This window comes from Oncorhynchus gorbuscha, linkage group LG09 (genome assembly GCF_021184085.1).
Source record: "Oncorhynchus gorbuscha isolate QuinsamMale2020 ecotype Even-year linkage group LG09, OgorEven_v1.0, whole genome shotgun sequence".
Classification (NCBI taxonomy): Eukaryota; Metazoa; Chordata; class Actinopteri; order Salmoniformes; family Salmonidae; genus Oncorhynchus; species Oncorhynchus gorbuscha.
The window spans coordinates 21830975-21849479 of NC_060181.1; the positions used below are offsets into that span (position 1 = coordinate 21830975).

At 47.0% G+C, this 18505-nt stretch overlaps 1 protein-coding gene across 3 annotated transcripts in view; it reads left to right on the forward strand.

Annotated features, from left to right (window-relative positions):
• The window catches only part of LOC124043276 (ribosome biogenesis protein bop1-like), a 151424-nt gene extending 135311 nt beyond the window's left edge, over positions 1-16113 (forward strand). For 2 of the 3 annotated variants that reach the window (XM_046361680.1, XM_046361681.1), the window contains exons 12-16: positions 4336-4516; positions 6176-6467; positions 6645-6729; positions 6865-6972; positions 13831-16113. In XM_046361680.1, the coding sequence (XP_046217636.1) occupies positions 4336-4516; positions 6176-6467; positions 6645-6729; positions 6865-6972; positions 13831-13984 (820 nt within the window). In that variant the 3' untranslated portion in view covers positions 13985-16113. Of the gene's footprint in view, positions 1-4335; positions 4517-6175; positions 6468-6625; positions 6730-6864; positions 6973-13830 lie in introns of those variants that run through there. The other variant, XM_046361682.1, reaches the window with a different exon arrangement.
• The last annotated feature ends 2392 nt before the right edge of the window (positions 16114-18505 follow it).

Here is an 18505-nt window from a genome sequence, read left to right on the forward strand (position 1 = left end):
TGTTTGGTTGTTGCCAATTCATTAATGTAGATGTTAAATATCGTTGTGCAGCCCTGTTTCACTCTCAGTCCCTGAGAGAAGTCTGTTTGGTTGTTGCCAATTCATTAATGTAGATGTTAAATATTGTTGTGTGCAGCCCTGTTTCACTCTCAGTCCCTGAGAGAAGTCTGTTTGGTTGTTGCCAATTCATTAATGTAGATGTTAAATATTGTTGTGCAGCCCTGTTTCACTCTCAGTCCCTGAGAGAAGTCTGTTTGGTTGTTGCCAATTTTAACCGTTTCACATTTGTTTTTAGTTTGTTTTTAGTGTACATTGATTTTATAAAATCATATGTTTTCCCTCCAATACCACTTTCTATTAGTTTATTTTAAAAATACCTTTGTGCCAAATTGAATCAAATGCTTTCTTGAAATCTACAAAACACGAGAAGATGTTGCCTTTGTTTTGTTTTACTTGTTTATCAATTAGAGTGTGAGGGGTGTAAATGTGGTCTGTTGTGCGATAATTTTTAGAAATCCAATCTGGCTTCTGCTCAGGACGTTGTGTTCGTCAAGGAAATGATGTAGTCTGCTATTTATAATACTGCAGAGGATTTTACCCAAGTTGCTGTTAACGCAAACTCCTCTAATTATTTGGGTCAAATTTGTCTCCATTTTTATAGATTAGTGTGATCAATCCCTGGTTCCAAATATCGGGGGAAAATACCTGCAGTGAGGATAATGTTGAAGCGTTTGAGTATAGCCAATTTGAATTTGTGGTATATTTGATCATTTCATTTAAAATACCGTCAGCACCACAGGCCTTTTTGGGTTGGAGAGTGCATAGTTTCTCCAATAATTCTTCTTCTGTAATTGGGGTATCCACAGGATTCTGATAGTCTTTGACTGCCGATTCAAGGATCTGTAATTTTTCTTGTATATCTTTTTGTTCTGGGCTCTTTGTTATATTGCTGTAGAGGTTTGTAAAGTGATTTCTCCACATATCATATCCCTCTCTCTCGCTGTGTCGCTCTCTCGCTATCTCTCGCTGTGTGTCTCTCTCGTTCTTTCTCACTGTGTCTCTCTCTCTCTCTCGCTGTGTGTTTCTCTCGCGCTCTCTCTCGCTGTGTCTCGTGCTCTCTCTCGCTGTGTCTCGTGCTTTCTCTCGCTGTGTCTCGTGCTCTCTCTCTCGCTGTGTGTTTCTCTCGCGCTCTCTCTCGCTGTGTCTCGTGCTCTCTCTCTCGCTGTGTGTCTCTGTCTCGCTGTATCTCGCGCTCTCTCTCTATCTCTATCTCTCTATCTCTCGCTGTGTGTCTCTAGTTCTTTCTAGCTGTGTCTCTCTCTCGCTGTGTGTTTCTCTCGCGCTCTCTCGCTGTGTCTCGTGCTCTCTCTCTCGCTGTGTCTCGTGCTCTCTCTCTCGCTGTGTCTCGTGCTCTCTCTCTCGCTGTGTCTCGTGCTCTCTCTCTCGCTGTGTCTCGTCCTCTCTCTCTCGCTGTGTCTCGCGCTCTCTCTCTCGCTGTGTCTCGCGCTCTCTCTCTCGCTGTGTCTCGCGCTCTCTCTCTCGCTGTGTCTCGCGCTCTCTCTCTCGCTGTGTCTCGCTCTCTCTCTCGCTGTGTCTCGCGCTCTCTCTCGCCGTGTGTTTCTCTCGCGCTCTCACGCTGTGTCTCGTGCTCTCACTCTCGCTGTGTCTCGTGCTCTCTCGCTGTGTCTCGCTCTCTCTCTCTCGCTGTGTCTCGCGCTCTCTCTCTCTCGCTGTGTCTCGCGCTCTCTCTCTCTCGCTGTGTCTCGCGCTCTCTCTCTCTCGCTGTGTCTCGCGCTCTCTCTCTCTCGCTGTGTCTCGTGCTCTCTCTCTCTCGCTGTGTCTCGCGCTCTCTCTCTCGCTGTGTCTCGTGCTCTCTCTCTCTCTCTCGCTGTGTCTCGTGCTCTCTCTCTCTCTCGCTGTGTCTCGTGCTCTCTCTCTCGCTGTGTCTCGTGCTCTCTCTCTCTCTCTCGCTGTGTCTCGTGCTCTCTCTCTCTCTCTGTGTCTCTCGTGCTCTCTCTCTCTCGCTGTGTCTCGTGCTCTCTCTCTCGCTGTGTCTCGTGCTCTCTCTCTCGCTGTGTCTCGTGCTCTCTCTCTCGCTGTGTCTCGTGCTCTCTCTCTCGCTGTGTCTCGTGCTCTCTCTCTCGCTGTGTCTCGTGCTCTCTCTCTCGCTGTGTCTCGCGCTCTCTCTCTCGCTGTGTCTCGCGCTCTCTCTCTCGCTGTGTCTCGCGCTCTCTCTCTCGCTGTGTCTCGCGCTCTCTCTCTCGCTGTGTCTCGCGCTCTCTCTCTCGCTGTGTCTCGCGCTCTCTCTCTCGCTGTGTCTCGCTCTCTCGCTCTCGCTGTGTCTCGCGCTCTCTCTCTCGCTGTGTCTCGCGCTCTCTCTCTCGCTGTGTCTCGCTCTCTCTCTCGCTGTGTCTCGCTCTCTCTCTCGCTGTGTCTCGCGCTCTCTCTCTCGCCGTGTGTTTCTCTCCGCGCTCTCACGCTGTGTCTCGTCTCACGCTGTGTCTCGTGCTCTCTCTCGCTGCTGTGTCTCGCTGCTCTCTCTCTCTCGCTGTGTCTCGCGCTCTCTCTCTCTCGCTGTGTCTCGCGCTCTCTCTCTCTCGCTGTGTCTCGCGCTCTCTCTCTCGCTGTGTCTCGCGCTCTCTCTCTCTCGCTGTGTCTCGTGCTCTCCTCTCTCTGTGTCTGTGTCTCTCTCTCGCTGTGTCTCTCTCTCTCTCGCTGTGTCTCGTGCTCTCTCTCTCTCGCTGTGTCTCGTGCTCTCTCTCTCTCGCTGTGTCTCGTGCTCTCTCTCTCTCGCTGTGTCTCGTGCTCTCTCTCTCTCGCTGTGTCTCGTGCTCTCTCTCTCTCGCTGTGTCTCGTGCTCTCTCTCTCGCTGTGTCTCGTGCTCTCTCTCTCGCTGTGTCTCGTGCTCTCTCTCTCGCTGTGTCTCGTGCTCTCTCTCTCGCTGTGTCTCGTGCTCTCTCTCTCGCTGTGTCTCGTGCTCTCTCTCTCGCTGTGTCTCGTGCTCTCTCTCTCGCTGTGTCTCGTGCTCTCTCTCTCGCTGTGTCTCGTGCTCTCTCTCTCGCTGTGTCTCGTGCTCTCGCTCTCGCTGTGTCTCGTGCTCTCTCGCTCTCGCTGTGTCTCGTGCTCTCTCTCTCTCGCTGTGTCTCGTGCTCTCTCTCTCTCGCTGTGTCTCTCTCTCTCTCTCGCTCGATGTGTCTCTCTCTCTCCCTCGCTGTGTCTCTCTCACGGTGTCTCCTCTCTCTCTCTCTCGCTCGATATGTCTCTCTTTCTCATTGTGTCTCTCTTTCTCTCTCTCGCTGTCTCTCTCTCTCTCTCTCGCTGTGTCTCTCTCTCTCTCTCTCTCGCTGTGTCTCTCTCTCTCGCTGTGTCTCTCTCTCTCGCTGTGTCTCTCTTTCTCTCGCCGTGTCTCTCTCTCTCACCATGTCTCTCTCTTTGTCTCTTTGTCTCTCTCTTTCGCTGTGTGTGTCTCTCTCTCTTTCGCTGTGTGTGTCTCTTTCGCTGTGTGTGTGTCTCTCTCTTACTCTCACTGTGTTTCTCCCTCTCTCTCACTGTGTCTCTCTCGCTGTCTGTCTCGCTCTCGCTCTCTTTCTCTCTGTGTGTCTCGATCTCGCTCTCTCTCTCAAGGGCTTTATTGGCATGGGAAACATATGTTAACATTGCCAAAGCAAGTGAAGTAGATAATAAACAATAAAAATGTACAATGAACATTACACTTCCAAAGAATAAAGACATTACAAATGTCATATTTATATATACAGTGTTGTAACGATGTGCAAATAGTTAAAGTACAAAAGGAGAAATTAAATAAATATGGGTTGTATTTACTATGGTGTTTGTACTTCACTGGTCACCCTTGTGTCAACAGGTCACAAATATTGCTGCTGTGATGGCACACTGTGGTATTTCACCAAGTAGATATGGGTTTATCAAATTGGGTTGTTTTCAAATTATTTGTGGATCTGTGTAATCTGAGAGAAATATGTCTCTCTAATATGGTCATACATTGGGCAGGAGGATAGGAAATGCAGCTCAGTTTCCACCTCATTTTGTGGGCAGTGTGCACATAGCCTGTCTTCTCTTGAGAGCCATGTCTACCTACGGCGGCATTTCTCAATAGCAAGGCTATGCTCACTGAGTATGTACATAGTCAAAGCTTTCCTTAAGTTTGGGTCAGTCACAGTGGTCAAGTATTCTGCCACGGTGTACTCTCTGTGTAGGGCCAAATAGCATTCTAGTTTGCTGTTTTTTTGTTAATTCTTTCCAATGTGTCAAGTAATTATCTTTGTGTTTTCTCATGATTAGATTGGGTCTAATTATGTTTCTCTCGCCCCCCAGTGAGCGTACAGTGCTGCTGTTGAACCCATCTTTGGGAGACAGGCTGGTGGTGAGCTCCACAGACCAGCTGATCACCGCCTACGAGCCCCCAGAGGAGGACAAGGAGCAGGCCGTCACCTGGGCTCTGTCTGAAGGCCTGGAGCACAACAAGGGACACCGCCTTACCCTCACCCACCCCAAAGTAAGACACACTACCTCTCCCTCTGAGTAACCCTCACTCCTCTTAGGTAAGGATAATCCCAACTCCTTCGTCATTGGTCAGTCCAGCATCTAAAGCTCCATGAATTTGAAGCTGGATACATTTCTCCAGCCCGATCCCTCGGCTGGTTACATTTCTCCAGCCCGATCCCTCGGCTGGTTACATTTCTCCAGCCCGATCCCTCGGCTGGATACATTTCTCCAGCCCGATCCCTCGGCTGGATACATTTCTCCAGCTCGATCCCTCGGCTGGTTACATTTCTCCAGCCCGATCCCTCGGCTGGTTACATTTCTCCAGCCCGATCCCTCGGCTGGTTACATTTCTCCAGCCCGATCCCTCGGCTGGTTACATTTCTCCAGCCCGATCCCTCGGCTGGTTACATTTCTCCAGCCCGATCCCTCGGCTGGATACATTTCTCCAGCTCGATCCCTCGGCTGGATACATTTCTTCAGCCCGATCCCTCGGCTGGTTACATTTCTTCAGCCCGATCCCTCGGCTGGTTGCCAGAAAAGTGGAGGGTGGATGCTTTGTTTTTGTTTGAATCCAAGATTGTCCCTTTAAGGCCACCGGTAACTCAGAATGTTAGGGATATAGTGAAGAAGACAAACACTCAGACCCTATGATGACATTCAGACATATTTTTTGTCTTTACCCCAGAAAACCTTTTTAGTCCAACAGCTGGAGGAGGCTTTTAAAGAAACACCAGAGTAGATTGTGGTTAGCCTTTTTCCTCAAGTAAATGGAAAGAAACATATAAGAGAAGATCTTTCTAGTTTTTCCAATTTAAAATAGAGTGGAAAGAAAAGCTTTGACAAAATTGACACAGATGCACATGGCATTTGGAAAGACTGCAACAGTGATGCTAGCTACCACCCATATTTTCACGTTTCTGTATTTGCCTTAGCTATAGTCCTAGGTGTATTATAACAAATATGTATTAAAACTATAATGTATTACTGTAGTAATGATAATAGTACTGTATAGTAATAACAGTAATATAAATGTTGTTTTGAATTGTGATAATATAATTCATATTGAATCATACATAAATCGTCTGCTCTTCCTTTCTCTCCTGTCTCCCTTCCACCCTCCCTTAACCTCTCCTTCTTCCCTTCCACCCTCCCTTACCCTCTCCTTCTTCCCGTCCACCCTCTCCTTCTTCCCTTCCACCCTCCCTTACCCTCTCCTTCTTCCCTTCCTCCCTCCCTTCCACGCTCCCTTACCCTCTCCTTCTTCCCTTCTACCCTCCCTTCCTCCCTTCCACCCTCCCTTACCCTCACCTTCTTCCCTTCCACCCTCCCTTCTTCCCTTCCACCCTCCCTTACCCTCTTCTTCTTCCCTTCCACCCTCTCCTTCTTCCCTTCCACCCTCTCCTTCTTCCCTTCCACCCTCTCCTTCTTCCCTTCCACCCTCTCCTTCTTCCCTTCCACCCTCTCCTTCTTCCCTTCCACCCTCTCCTTCTTCCCTTCCACCCTCTCCTTCTTCCCTTCCACCCTCTCCTTCTTCCCTTCCTTCTTCCCTTCCACCCTCTCCTTCTTCCCTTCCACCCTCTCCTTCTTCCCTTCCACCCTCTCCTTCTTCCCTTCCACCCTCTCCTTCTTCCCTTCCACCCTCTCCTTCTTCCCTTCCATCGTCCTCCAGGCAGTAAAGCAGGTAGTTTGGCACGGTAAGGGTGACTACCTGTCCAGCATCATGCCTGACAACAGCAGCAACCTGCAGGTGCTGATCCACCAGGTGAGCAAGCGGCGGACGCAGAACCCCTTCCGCAAGAACAAGGGCCTGGTGCAGTGCGTCTCCTTCCACCCGCTGCGGCCCTACTTCTTCGTGGCCACGCAGCGCTACGTGCGCGTCTACAACCTCATCAAGCAAGAGCTGACCAAAAAGCTGATGACCAACTGCAAGTGGATCTCCAGCATGGCCATTCACCCTGGAGGTTAGTGCTCTATCACAGGTCCCCTTCAGAGAGGGGAGTATGTCCTACTGTAACGCCTGTGGAGATGGCTAAATGCACCTCCAATAAGCTGGGATTTGATGGTCATTCTCAAGAGGAGGAATGTGGTGATATATGAGTGAAATGCATGTTTTCTGTAGTAACACTACTCCTGGCCAGGTGATAACTTGATCTGTGGCAGCTATGACTGCAGACTGGCCTGGTTTGATCTGGACCTCTCTACCAAACCGTACAAGATGCTGCGGTGAGGCACCTCCTATACATTCTCATGTATTCATTTGTAATTATTGATTGCCAATGAATACTAGTCATTGACCACGTGACATGAGGCCTGGGTTATATTGGTTCTGAAGTCTTTTGTCTGTTTTTGGCGACCCAGGCACCACAAGAAGGCCTTGAGGGGCGTGGCTTATCACAGGAACTACCCCCTATTCGCCTCTGGTGCTGATGACGGCAGCGTGATCGTCTGCCACGGCATGGTCTACAAGTAAGTCACATCACCCAATCACACCTGCTTTGTTCTTTGTTGACGTCACGTCGTTGTTTTTCCCCATCTCTCCTCCTCTGATGACGTCACGTTGTTTTTCCCCATCTCTCCTTTCCTCTGTCGTTCTCTCTCTCTGATGACGTCACGTTGTTTTTCACCATCTCCTTTCCTCCTTTCCTCTGATGACGTTGTTTTTCACCATCTCTCCTTTCCTCTGTCGTTCTCTCTCTCTCTGATGACGTCACGTTGTTTTTCACCATCTCTCCTTTCCTCTGTCGTTCTCTCTCTCTGATGACGTCACGTTGTTTTTCACCATCTCTCCTTTCCTCTGTCGTTCTCTCTCTCTGATGACGTCACGTTGTTTTTCACCATCTCTCCTTTCCTCTGATGACGTGTTTTTCACCATCTCTCCTTTCCTCTGATGACGTCACGTTGTTTTTCACCATCTCTCCTTTCCTCTGTCGTTCTCTCTCTCTGATGACGTCACGTTGTTTTTCACCATCTCTCCTTTCCTCTCTGTGACGTTGTTTTTCACCATCTCTCCTTTCTGATGACGTCACGTTGTTTTTCACCATCTCTCCTTTCCTCTGTCGTTCTCTCTCTCTCTGATGACGTCACGTTGTTTTTCACCATCTCTCCTTTCCTCTGTCGTTCTCTCTCTCTGATGACGTCACGTTGTTTTTCACCATCTCTCCTTTCCTCTGTCGTTCTCTCTTTCTCTCTCTCTGATGACGTCACGTTGTTTTTCCCCATCTCCTCCTTTCCTCTGTCGTTCTCTCTCTCACCATCTCTGATGTCGTCACGTTGTTTTTCACCATCTCTCCTTTCCTCTGTCGTTCTCTCTCTCTGATGATGTCACGTTGTTTTTCCCCATCTCTCCTTTCCTCTGTCGTTCTCTCTCTCTCTCTGATGACGTCACGTTGTTTTTCACCATCTCTCCTTTCCTCTGTCGTTCTCTCTCCTCTCTCTGATGACGTCCCCACGTTGTTTTTCACCATCTCTCCTTTCCTCTGATGACGCCACGTTGTTTTTCTCTCTCCTTTCCTCTGTCGTCTCTCTCTCTGAAGACGTCACGTTGTTTTTCCCCATCTCTCCTTTCCTCTGTCGTACTCTCTCTCTGATGACGTCACGTTGTTTTTCACCATCTCTCCTTTCCTCTGTCGTTCTCTCTCTCTCTCTGACGTCACGTTGTTTTTCACCATCTCTCCTTTCCTCTGTCGTTCTCTCTCTCTCTGATGACGTCACGTTGTTTTTCCCCATCTCTCCTTTCTTCTGTCGTTCTCTCTCTCTGACGTCACGTTGTTTTTCCCCATCTCTCCTTTCCTCTGTCGTTCTCTCTCTCTCTCTCTCTGATGACGTCACGTTGTTTTTCCCCATCTCTCCTTTCCTCTGTCGTTCTCTCTCTCTCTGAAGACGTCACGTTGTTTTTCACCATCTCTCCTTTCCTCTGTCGTTCTCTCTCTCTGATGACGTCACGTTGTTTTTCCCCATCTCTCCTTTCCTCTGTCGTTCTCTCTCTCTCTGATGACGTCACGTTGTTTTTCACCATCTCTCCTTTCCTCTGTCGTTCTCTCTCTCTGATGACGTCACGTTGTTTTTCCCCATCTCTCCTTTCCTCTGTCGTTCTCTCTCTCTGATGACGTCACGTTGTTTTTCACCATCTCTCCTTTCCTCTGTCGTTCTCTCTCTCTGATGACGTCACGTTGTTTTTCACCATCTCTCCTTTCCTCTGTCGTTCTCTCTGATGACGTCACGTTGTTTTTCACCATCTCTCCTTTCCTCTGTCGTTCTCTCTCTCTCTCTGATGACGTCACGTTGTTTTTCACCATCTCTCCTTTCCTCTGTCGTTCTCTCTCTCTCTGATGACGTCACGTTGTTTTTCACCATCTCTCCTTTCCTCTGTCGTTCTCTCTCTCTCTGATGACGTCACGTTGTTTTTCACCATCTCTCCTTTCCTCTGTCGTTCTCTCTCTCTCTCTCTCTCTGATGACGTCACGTTGTTTTTCACCATCTCTCCTTTCCTCTGTCGTTCTCTCTCTCTCTCTGATGACGTCACGTTGTTTTTCACCATCTCTCCTTTCCTCTGTCGTTCTCTCTCTCTCTCTGATGACGTCACGTTGTTTTTCACCATCTCTCCTTTCCTCTGTCGTTCTCTCTCTCTCTCTGATGACGTCACGTTGTTTTTCACCATCTCTCCTTTCCTCTGTCGTTCTCTCTCTCTCTCTGATGACGTCACGTTGTTTTTCACCATCTCTCCCTTCCTCTGTTGTTCTCTCTCTCTCTCTCTCTGATGACGTCACGTTGTTTTTCACCATCTCTCCTTTCCTCTGTCGTTCTCTCTCTCTCTCTGATGACGTCACGTTGTTTTTCACCATCTCTCCTTTCCTCTGTCGTTCTCTCTCTCTCTCTCTCTCTGAAGACATCACGTTGTTTTTCCCAATCTCTCCTTTCCTCTGTCGTTCTCTCTCTCTGAAGACATCACGTTGTTTTTCTCCTTTCCTCTGTCGTTCTCTCTCTGATGACCATCTCTCTCCTTTCCTCTGTCGTTCTCTCTCTGATGACGTCACGTTGTTTTTCACCATCTCTCCTTTCCTCTGTCGTTCTCTCTCTCTGACGTCACGTTGTTTTTCACCATCTCTCCTTTCCTCTGTCGTTCTCTCTCTCTCTGATGACGTCACGTTGTTTTTCCCCATCTCTCCTTTCCTCTGTCGTTCTCTCTCTCTGATGACGTCACCATTGTTTTTCCCCATCTCTCCTTTCCTCTGTCGTTCTCTCTCTCTCTCTGATGACGTCACGTTGTTTTTCCCATCTCTCCTTTCCTCTGTCGTTCTCTCTCTCTCTCTCTGATGACGCTCTCGTTGTTTTTCACCATCTCTCCTTTCCTCTGTCGTCTTCTCTCCTTTCCTCTGTCGTGATGACGTCACGTTGTTTTTCACCATCTCTCCTTTCCTCTGTCGTTCTCTCTCTCTCTCTGATGACGTCACGTTGTTTTTCACCATCTCTCCTTTCCTCTGTCGTTCTCTCTCTCTGATGACGTCACGTTGTTTTTCCCCATCTCTCCTTTCCTCTGTCGTTCTCTCTCTCTCTCTCTGATGACGTCACGTTGTTTTTCACCATCTCTCCTTTCCTCTGTCGTTCTCTCTCTCTCTGATGACGTCACGTTGTTTTTCACCATCTCTCCTTTCCTCTGTCGTTCTCTCTCTCTCTCTCTGAAGACGTCACGTTGTTTTTCCCCATCTCTCCTTTCCTCTGTCGTTCTCTCTCTCTGATGACGTCACGTTGTTTTTCACCATCTCTCCTTTCCTCTGTCGTTCTCTTCCTCTGTCGTTTTTTCTCTCTCTTGTTTTCACCATCTCTTTCTCTGACGTCTCTGACGACGTCACGTTGTTTTTCACCATCTCTCCTTTCCTCTGTCGTTCTCTCTCTCTGATGACGTCACGTTGTTTTTCCCCATCTCTCCTTTCCTCTGTCGTTCTCTCTCTCTCTGACGTCACGTTGTTTTTCCCCATCTCTCCTTTCCTCTGTCGTTCTCTCTCTCTCTCTCTCTGATGACGTCACGTTGTTTTTCCCCATCTCTCCTTTCCTCTGTCGTTCTCTCTCTCTCTGATGACGTCACGTTGTTTTTCACCATCTCTCCTTTCCTCTGTCGTTTGTTTTCTCTCTCTCTGATGATGTCACGTTGTTTTTCCCCATCTCTCCTTTCCTCTGTCGTTGTTTTCTCTCTCTCCTCTCTGATGACGTCACGTTGTTTTTCACCATCTTCTCCTTTCCTCTGTCGTTCTCTCTCTCTCTGATGACGTCACGTTGTTTTTCACCATCTCTCCTTTCCTGTCGTCGATGACGCTCTCTCCTTTCCTCTCTCTCTCTCTCTCTGAAGACGTCACGTTGTTTTTCCCCATCTCTCCTTTCCTCTGTCGTTCTCTCTCTCTGATGACGTCACGTTGTTTTTCACCATCTCTCCTTTCCTCTGTCGTTCTCTCTGACTCTCTCTCTCTCTTTTCCGTCACGTTGTTTTTCACCATCTCTCCTTTCCTCTGTCATTCTCTCTCTCTCTCTGATGACGTCACGTTGTTTTTCACCATCTCTCCTTTCCTCTGTCGTTCTCTCTCTCTCTGATGACGTCACGTTGTTTTTCACCATCTCTCCTTTCCTCTGTCGTTCTCTCTCTCTGATGACGTCACGTTGTTTTTCACCATCTCTCCTTTCCTCTGTCGTTCTCTCTCTCTCTGATGACGTCACGTTGTTTTTCACCATCTCTCCTTTCCTCTGTCGTTCTCTCTGTCTCTGATGACGTCACGTTGTTTTTCACCATCTCTCCTTTCCTCTGTCGTTCTCTCTCTCTCTGATGACGTCACGTTGTTTTTCACCATCTCTCCTTTCCTCTGTCGTTCTCTCTCTCTCTCTCTGATGACGTCACGTTGTTTTTCACCATCTCTCCTTTCCTCTGTCGTTCTCTCTCTCTCTGATGATGACGTTTTTCACGTTGTTTTTCACCATCTCTCCTTTCCTCTGTCGTTCTCTCTCTCTCTCTGAAGACGTCACGTTGTTTTTCACCATCTCTCCTTTCCTCTGATCGTTGTTTCTCTCCATCTCTCTCTCTCTCTCTCTCTCTGAAGACGTCACGTTGTTTTTCACCATCTCTCCTTTCCTCTGTCATTCTCTCTCTCTCTGATGACGTCACGTTGTTTTTCACCATCTCTCCTTTCCTCTGTCGTTCTCTCTCTGATGACGTCACGTTGTTTTTCACCATCTCTCCTTTCCTCTGTCGTTCTCTCTCTCTCTGATGACGTCACGTTGTTTTTCACCATCTCTCCTTTCCTCTGTCGTTCTCTTGTTTTTCACCATCTCTTTCCTCTGATGACGTGATGACGTCACGTTGTTTTTCACCATCTCTCCTTTCCTCTGTCGTTCTCTCTCTCTCTCTCTGAAGACGTCACGTTGTTTTTCACCATCTCTCCTTTCCTCTGTCGTTCTCTCTCTCTCTCTCTCTCTCTGAAGACGTCACGTTGTTTTTCACCATCTCTCCTTTCCTCTGTCATTCTCTCTCTGATGACGTCACCATGACGCCACGTTGTTTTTCACCATCTCTCCTTTCCTCTGTCGTTCTCTCTCTGATGACGTCACGTTGTTTTTCCCATCTCTCCTTTCCTCTGTCGTTCTCTCTCTCTGATGACGTCACGTTGTTTTTCACCATCTCTCCTTTCCTCTGTCGTTCTCTCTCTCTCTGATGACGTTTTTCACGTTGTTTTTCCCCATCTCTCCTTTCCTCTGTCGTTCTCTCTCTCTCTCTCTGAAGACGTCACGTTGTTTTTCACCATCTCTCCTTTCCTCTGTCGTTCTCTCTCTCTCTCTGATGACGTCACGTTGTTTTTCACCATCTCTCCTTTCCTCTGTCGTTCTCTCTCTCTCTCTCTCTGATGACGTCACGTTGTTTTTCACCATCTCTCCTTTCCTCTGTCTCTCTCTCTCTCTGATGACGTCACGTTGTTTTTCACCATCCCCTTTCCTCTGTCGTCTCTCTGATTCCTTGTTTTTCCCCATCTCTCCTTTCCTCTGTCGTTCTCTCTCTCTCTCTCTGATGACGTCACGTTGTTTTTCACCATCTCTCCTTTCCTCTGTCGTTCTCTCTCTCTGATGACGTCACGTTGTTTTTCACCATCTCTCCTTTCCTCTGTCGTTCTCTCTCTCTGATGACATCACGTTGTTTTTCCCCATCTCTCCTTTCTTCTGTCATTCTCTCTCTGATGACATCACGTTGTTTTTCCCCATCTCTCCTTTCTTCTGTCATTCTCTCTCTCTGATGACATCACGTTGTTTTTCCCCATCTCTCCTTTCTTCTGTCGTTCTCTCTCTCTCTCTGATGACGTCACGTTGTTTTTCACCATCTCTCCTTTCCTCTGTCGTTCTCTCTCTCTCTGATGACGTCACGTTGTTTTTCACCATCTCTCCTTTCCTCTGTCGTTCTCTCTCTCTCTGATGACGTCACGTTGTTTTTCCCATCTCTCCTTTCCTCTGTCGTTCTTTGATGACTCTCTCTCTCTGTCGTTCTCTCTCTCTGATGACGTCACGTTGTTTTTCCCCATCTCTCCTTTCCTCTGTCGTTCTTTCTCTCTGTCATTCTCTGAAGACGTCACGTTGTTTTTCCCATCTCTCCTTTCCTCTGTGACGTTTGTTTTTCACCATCTCTCTCTCTCTCTCTCTGATGACGTCACGTTGTTTTTCACCATCTCTCCTTTCCTCTGTCGTTCTCTCTCTCTGATGACGTCACGTTGTTTTTCACCATCTCTCCTTTCCTCTGTCATTCTCTCTCTCTCTGATGACGTCACGTTGTTTTTCCCCATCTCTCCTTTCCTCTGTCGTTCTTTCTCTCTCTCTCTCTGATGACGTCACGTTGTTTTTCACCATCTCTCCTTTCCTCTGTCGTTCTCTCTCTCTCTCTGATGACGTCACGTTGTTTTTCACCATCTCTCCTTTCCTCTGTCGTTCTCTCTCTCTCTGATGACGTCACGTTGTTTTTCACCATCTCTCCTTTCCTCTGTCGTTCTCTCTCTCTCTCTCTCTGATGACGTCACGTTGTTTTTCCCCATCTCTCCTTTCCTCTGTCGTTCTCTCTCTCTCTCTCTCTGAAGATGTCACGTTGTTTTTCCCCCTGCGTTCCTTCTCCAACTTTTCAAAATGATGATGCGTATCCTACAAACCATATTTCCTGATTGGTACATTTTATTTTGGCTGTATAACTGTCAAGAGGTTTTAAATGAAGAAAAATAATACTGTAGAATATTGTCTGTGTTCAGTCTTCTGCACTGTCATAACTCTATCCATCAATCTCTCGTTCTCTCTTTCATGCTTTCTTTCCAGTGACCTGCTCCAGAATCCTCTCATTGTACCAGTCAAGGTACTGAAGGGTCACCAGATCACCAATGATCTGGGGGTCCTAGACGTGACCTTCCACCCCACCCAGCCCTGGGTCTTCTCCTCGGGGGCTGACACCACCATCCGCCTCTTCACCTAAACCACCTTGGTCACATCTCAAATCACACACTATTCCCTATCTAGTGCACTACTTTTGACCAGAGCAGTTTGACAAAAGCAGTGCACTACAGTATATAGGGATACCTTTTTATCTCAAATGACATGCTATTCCCTATATAGTGCACTACTTTTGACCAGAGCAGTTTGACCAAAGTGGTGCACTATATAGGGAATATGGATACCTTGGTTACATTTCAAATGGCACCCTATTCCCTGTATAGTGCACTACTTTTGACCAGAGCAGTTTGACCAAAGTGGTCCACTATATAGGGAATATGGATACCTTGGTTACATTTCAAATGGCACCCTATTCCCTGTACAGTGCACTACTTTTGACCAGAGCCCACATAGGGCTATATCTGAGCAATATGTGTACTGTATTTAAGACACTTCCCAGTCTCCTCCCATGTCCTCTGACAGCTATCCCTGACGGAATAATCACATCAAGTGCCTGACATCATGTATATTATCCTCATGTTTAGTACTTTTTCCAGGCTAAGAGAACATCGACCACACAGCCATAATCTCTTTCTCTCCTCAGTGAAACTGAGACAGTAAAAATATGTTTGGTTTCAAACGGCACCTCAAATCTGGCCTGGGCAGGAAAACCCATTTCCGTCTACGTTGCTGTTCTGTGCAGCTGACCTCATAGCAGCGCATTCGAGTCAAACCACTAATGCTTGGACACTTCAGACAGCCCCCGTGACAAAATATACTGTATGTTCAGAGATTAAGCTTGCCAATAGAAACAATAGAACAAAGATGTTGTGAGCCCCCAGAAGGCCCCTGTCAGCCCCTGTCCTAGAAGGATATGTGTAATTATATCGGCCTCTCTTTGTGTATGCAACCAAAGTCATGTCCAGTTGAGGTTCTGCAGGACTTGTTCCGATCACAAACACTATGTATGGCGATGTGTGATCCCTTTTTTTTTTAAATCTTCTGACTCCTTTTCTCGACAACTTTGTCAGTCTGCTCCAAGTATTTCTTTTGAATGAAAACGGGTGTTCCCTGAAGCGGTTGATGCATGTGTGTTTTGTTTGGGTCTCACTCTTCTCTTTTGCATCGGTGGCCGGGGGGTCAAGAAGGGTGAACTCAAAACCTCTGAAATATATGCAACCAGGGACGTGGAAGTGGGTTTCCTTTTCCTTTGCTCGTCAACTCAGCCCCAGACGAGATTCTTCAGAAAGCGGTGGATTATATATCATTCTCTGTCAAGACGAGGCAAAGCCGTGGTGTACGACACTGTACACCTGTGGCTCCCTCCCTCTCTCACATCGCTGTATCATTGCCTTTGTCCCAGATGGCAATGCAGTGCACTGCGTTTGGGCAGGGCTCTGTTCGAAACTAGTGCCGAAGACAGTCTGTCGGTCAGTCTCTAGCTATGGTCAAAATCTGAAAATATTGTGAATGAAATTGACTCTGGCAAACAAATGTACTAAATTTGAGGTCTATATATTATTTTTTGTCATTTTGAGGTTTTCTTGAAAGCAATGTTATTCAATGTAGATCACAACAGTGACCATGAGGGAACTAAGAAATATACAGTTCAGCTGACTGATACGTATGTTCTAAATATTAGTATATGTATGTTAGAGCCTCGAAATGTGTACCTCAACTGTTAATCGTCTCAACTGTTGAAATGTTTTGTTGTTTATTACAATGTATGCCAATGAATCAAATGCCAGGTCATTTATAAATTAGCGTTTCTAGCCGCTAAAACTAGATTTCCTCTTTGCTGATCAGTTCGTTGTGAATATCCTCTCTTCCTGGTATGTAGGTCAGATTTCCAGGATTGATTTGTCCAAGATCCTGTACAGACGTTAATGATGTCATTGGCCGATAGATGCTAATAGTGAAAGAGTTGATTGATCCATATGGTTTTTAACACACCTGGCATATTCAACATGAGAAGTAGGCCTGACGATGTGTTTTAGGAATACAATGCAATTTGTTTCACTTCAAGCCGCTCTTCTACGTTAGCTCTGACTGATGGCAGTTTGTTTCATCACAAACACCATGTATACATGTAGAATGACTCAGCTGCTCTTGAAATCAACTTTCAATTGGGTCAAAATGTAAATAAATAAAAGCCAACTACTTTAAACCACACAACTGTTTGACAGGTCTAAAAAAGTTGTTTTTTGAGTGTTCAGAGGAAGTTCCTCCATTCCCTTTGTCAAGGAAAGCATACTAGAGCTAAAGTGATGGAAAACTGAAGCTGCTGCCACGAAAGCCCTTTGGGCGGGCGGTAATGTTAGTTTCCCCCTGAAGCTTCTTATTGGTGAAGGGACCCAAACATTAAAACGCTACATTTAAGGAGCCATACAAATAAGTATGGAAGTGCTTTGATATTGCATACATGCATGAGAGCAGTGAAAAACTCCATGGCTCATAAAGTACATTGCACTGTCTCTCCTCCACCATTTAATGTTTCCACTCTTGAATTTCATCTTTAAGAAGAAAGAAAAAAAGCAAAGCAGGAAACTGTTGAGCTTGGTTCACTTTACCACATTTATCAATTAACACTGGCAGTAGCCAGAGAAACCAGGCAATTGATTGCAGCTGTCCCTGTTTTGAAGTCCCGTTTTTCCCAGCTCTCCCAAGCTGTACCGGGAGGGAGGAAATGGACATGCATAAAATCATTTTTAATCAACGCAAAGGGATTGGTCCCATACATGATATTTTACAAAAACCATTAGATTGGCAGCAGGCCAGGCAGGCTCAGTCAGAGCAGATGAGTTTTTCTGTTGTAATAAATTAGCTGACTGGGTTGCCAGTAGCCGGGGAGACGTCACACCAGGGAGAACCAGACTGAGACGGGGCTCGGCCTACACACGCTCTTGGTCAAAACTGAAAATGACACAAGACAAATTCCTCTCCTCTGTCTGCAGCTCTGAGATGACATCATGAAGTTTTAAAAAGACTTGCTGACCTTTTAATGACTTCCTCCTCTCTGCTCCTTTGACTGACCGCCGCCACACTGCTTTGAGCCCTTCCCAGGGGCCCCACTGCCACAGAGCTTTGAGCCCTGCCTGCATGGGGGCCCCACCAAGGGCCTCCATTGTAAATGTGTTGTTGCCACGGCCCATTACTATAACATGTGTATAGGTTTTGTGTTGCATGTGGGTTCCTGAGTACAGTAAGTTAAAGGCCCTGTGTTTCTCTGTGTAGTTCTTGCATTACGGTTCTACCCTGTTTCTGAAGATGACTTCAGACAGTGGCACTGAAACAGTCTGAAAAGCACAGGCTCTTTGGAAAGGCTTTGAATGTCTGTTACTGTGTCGCGCCCACAACACTGAGCTGCGAGTGTGTGTGTGTGTGTACCTGCGGTTTTCCTGTCAGTGAAACCCAATAACACTCCCATTGCATCACTCTGAATAGTTTTTAGAGAAATTGATGCAGTCCTGGCAGACGGTGAATGTTTCCATCGCCTTTCCTTCTTTTCTCCCCCCATTCCTTTTTTTCACCCTTAGGGAGAGTGGTCAAAACAAACAGCAAATATGCGGTCTGTGTAGAGAAACTGGGCTTGGAGAAGGCCACATTCCGGGATAAGTGGAAAAAATTTGAGCCCCATTCTCTCCTGCCTGTGTTTTGAAGCTCTTAGAGACCTTGCTTCCACAATGTTAATTTGGGAATCTAGTGGCTCTGGGTGCTGGTTTCCCCAATGGGCTCTCTGGGTTGTTTGTGATTGTCAGCAGCGTTGGACGAGGCTGCCCCTGTGTGGGTAGTCCACTGCTGTCTACCATTCAGAGTCACTACGGAACACTGGTGGTGGCTCATTATTACGTTGTCTTCGTGAGCAAGCTATGCAATCCACGCCTGCATTACGAAGAGGTTTACACTGAACAGGCAAGAGTTGTACTGTCTGTAATGATGTTGATGAACAATGTGGTTATTTCTGGTTATTAGTGGCGTCATCCTCTCGGAGGTAGCCAGCGAGCATTAGGGATGAACGTACCAGGATGAGAAATATGAGCGTAACACACAGAAAAGAGAGAAAGTGAAAAGGATGAGGGTGGGGGTTGAATCCAGATATACTACATATTGCCACAGACGGGCGGTTTTAAAGAGGCTTTGCTTTTCAAACATTGAGTCACTCCAAACGGTAGCGGCCAAACACATTATTGACATTGCGAGGGCACATTAATACTTTCCTCGCATTTGATGTTTGTGGTCCTATTTTTTCCTTCACTTTTCTACTTAATCGCAGCTACAGTAAGAGATGATGTTTTTCTTCTGGAATCTTTAGGATTGGAACTATGAGCCACTTTTGGTTTTGAATGGTTTTTGGTGAGCCTCACATTTCTCCCCCTCTATTGGAGCTCTGCGATGACATACATCAGGGTTTATCTCGCAGCACATTCAGCTTGGCCCTATTGGTATGAACAATACAGGGCCCTGTTGATGCTTCACATACAGTACCCACTCACCTCAATAAAATAAGTATTTCGCTGGCAGCTACTGAGTTCTGTTAACGGACACATTTGATCACAGATTTTGT